General features: G+C 38.7%; 1 protein-coding gene across 1 annotated transcript in view; it reads right to left on the reverse strand.

The window, feature by feature from the left end:
- Positions 1–333, reverse strand: part of LOC118432822 — a 1203-nt gene extending 870 nt beyond the window's left edge. The window contains exon 1 of the mRNA XM_035844441.1: positions 324–333. Within this exon, the coding sequence (XP_035700334.1) occupies positions 324–333 (10 nt within the window). The remainder of the gene's footprint in view (positions 1–323) is intronic.
- Positions 334–942: the final 609 nt, after the last annotated feature.

The following is a 942-nucleotide window of genomic DNA, read 5'->3' on the forward strand; positions in this document are numbered from 1 at the left end:
AGATAAATGGTAAAGTGTGTGTTTTAGATCTTACAGCCTAATAAAGTTATAGTCTAAAGTTGTTGTGCAACACCACCTCCATAAGGCTAAAAGGAAAAATAAACACCTGGCAATTCAGCAAGGAGAATGGAAGCAAGTCGAACTTCTTTTAAGCACAATGATCATATTAGACAACGTTGTCGTTGCCTTTGACACTGCAGTTGTTACATAGGATAGCACAGTTGTTACTCCTTACAGTGTCACAGTTGGCTCGGTCGACGAAAGAGAGATGTTCTACCTCTGTCATCAATGGTTCGAATTCGGCCACAGACAACTTGGTGCACGTTCCGCCATCGGCCTCCCATCCAAACGAACGTGGGGAGTGTTCTTGTTTAAATCCTTGGTAGTACTTCGTCTGAAACGGCTTATATGAGATACATAATTATACATATCAAGCGGGGGAATGGCATATCATACATCTGTGCTCTATTTCGGAAAAGTTAAGACTTTCTTTAATGGCAGTTACCTGTTTTGCTTGGAAGGCATGGTTTAATTAATGTATATGTAGCATACTTAGGCCTATGGAAATGTGCTGATGCCTTTATGGGTACAGTCGTCCTAAATTAGGGTCTGTAGGCAAGGATCGTCTTTTATTTCTTTTTGTGTTAGATTTCAGCCAAAGTGACCCTACAAATGCAGTTTAACGTAAAAATGAAATGCATTGGGACACTGTTACATACAGTAATCATACAGATATGCACTGTGCGGGCACAATATACATATTCATAAATTGAACATTTTGCAGATAAATGGTAAATTGTGTGTTTTAGATCTTACAGGAATAAAGTTATAGTCTAAAGTTGTTGTGCAACACCACCTCCATGAGGCAAAAAGGAAAAATAAACACCTTGCAATTCAGCAAGGAGAATGGAAGCAAGTCTAACTTCTTTTAAGCACAATGAT

This window comes from Branchiostoma floridae, chromosome 16 (assembly GCF_000003815.2).
Source record: "Branchiostoma floridae strain S238N-H82 chromosome 16, Bfl_VNyyK, whole genome shotgun sequence".
NCBI lineage: Eukaryota > Metazoa > Chordata > Leptocardii > Amphioxiformes > Branchiostomatidae > Branchiostoma > Branchiostoma floridae.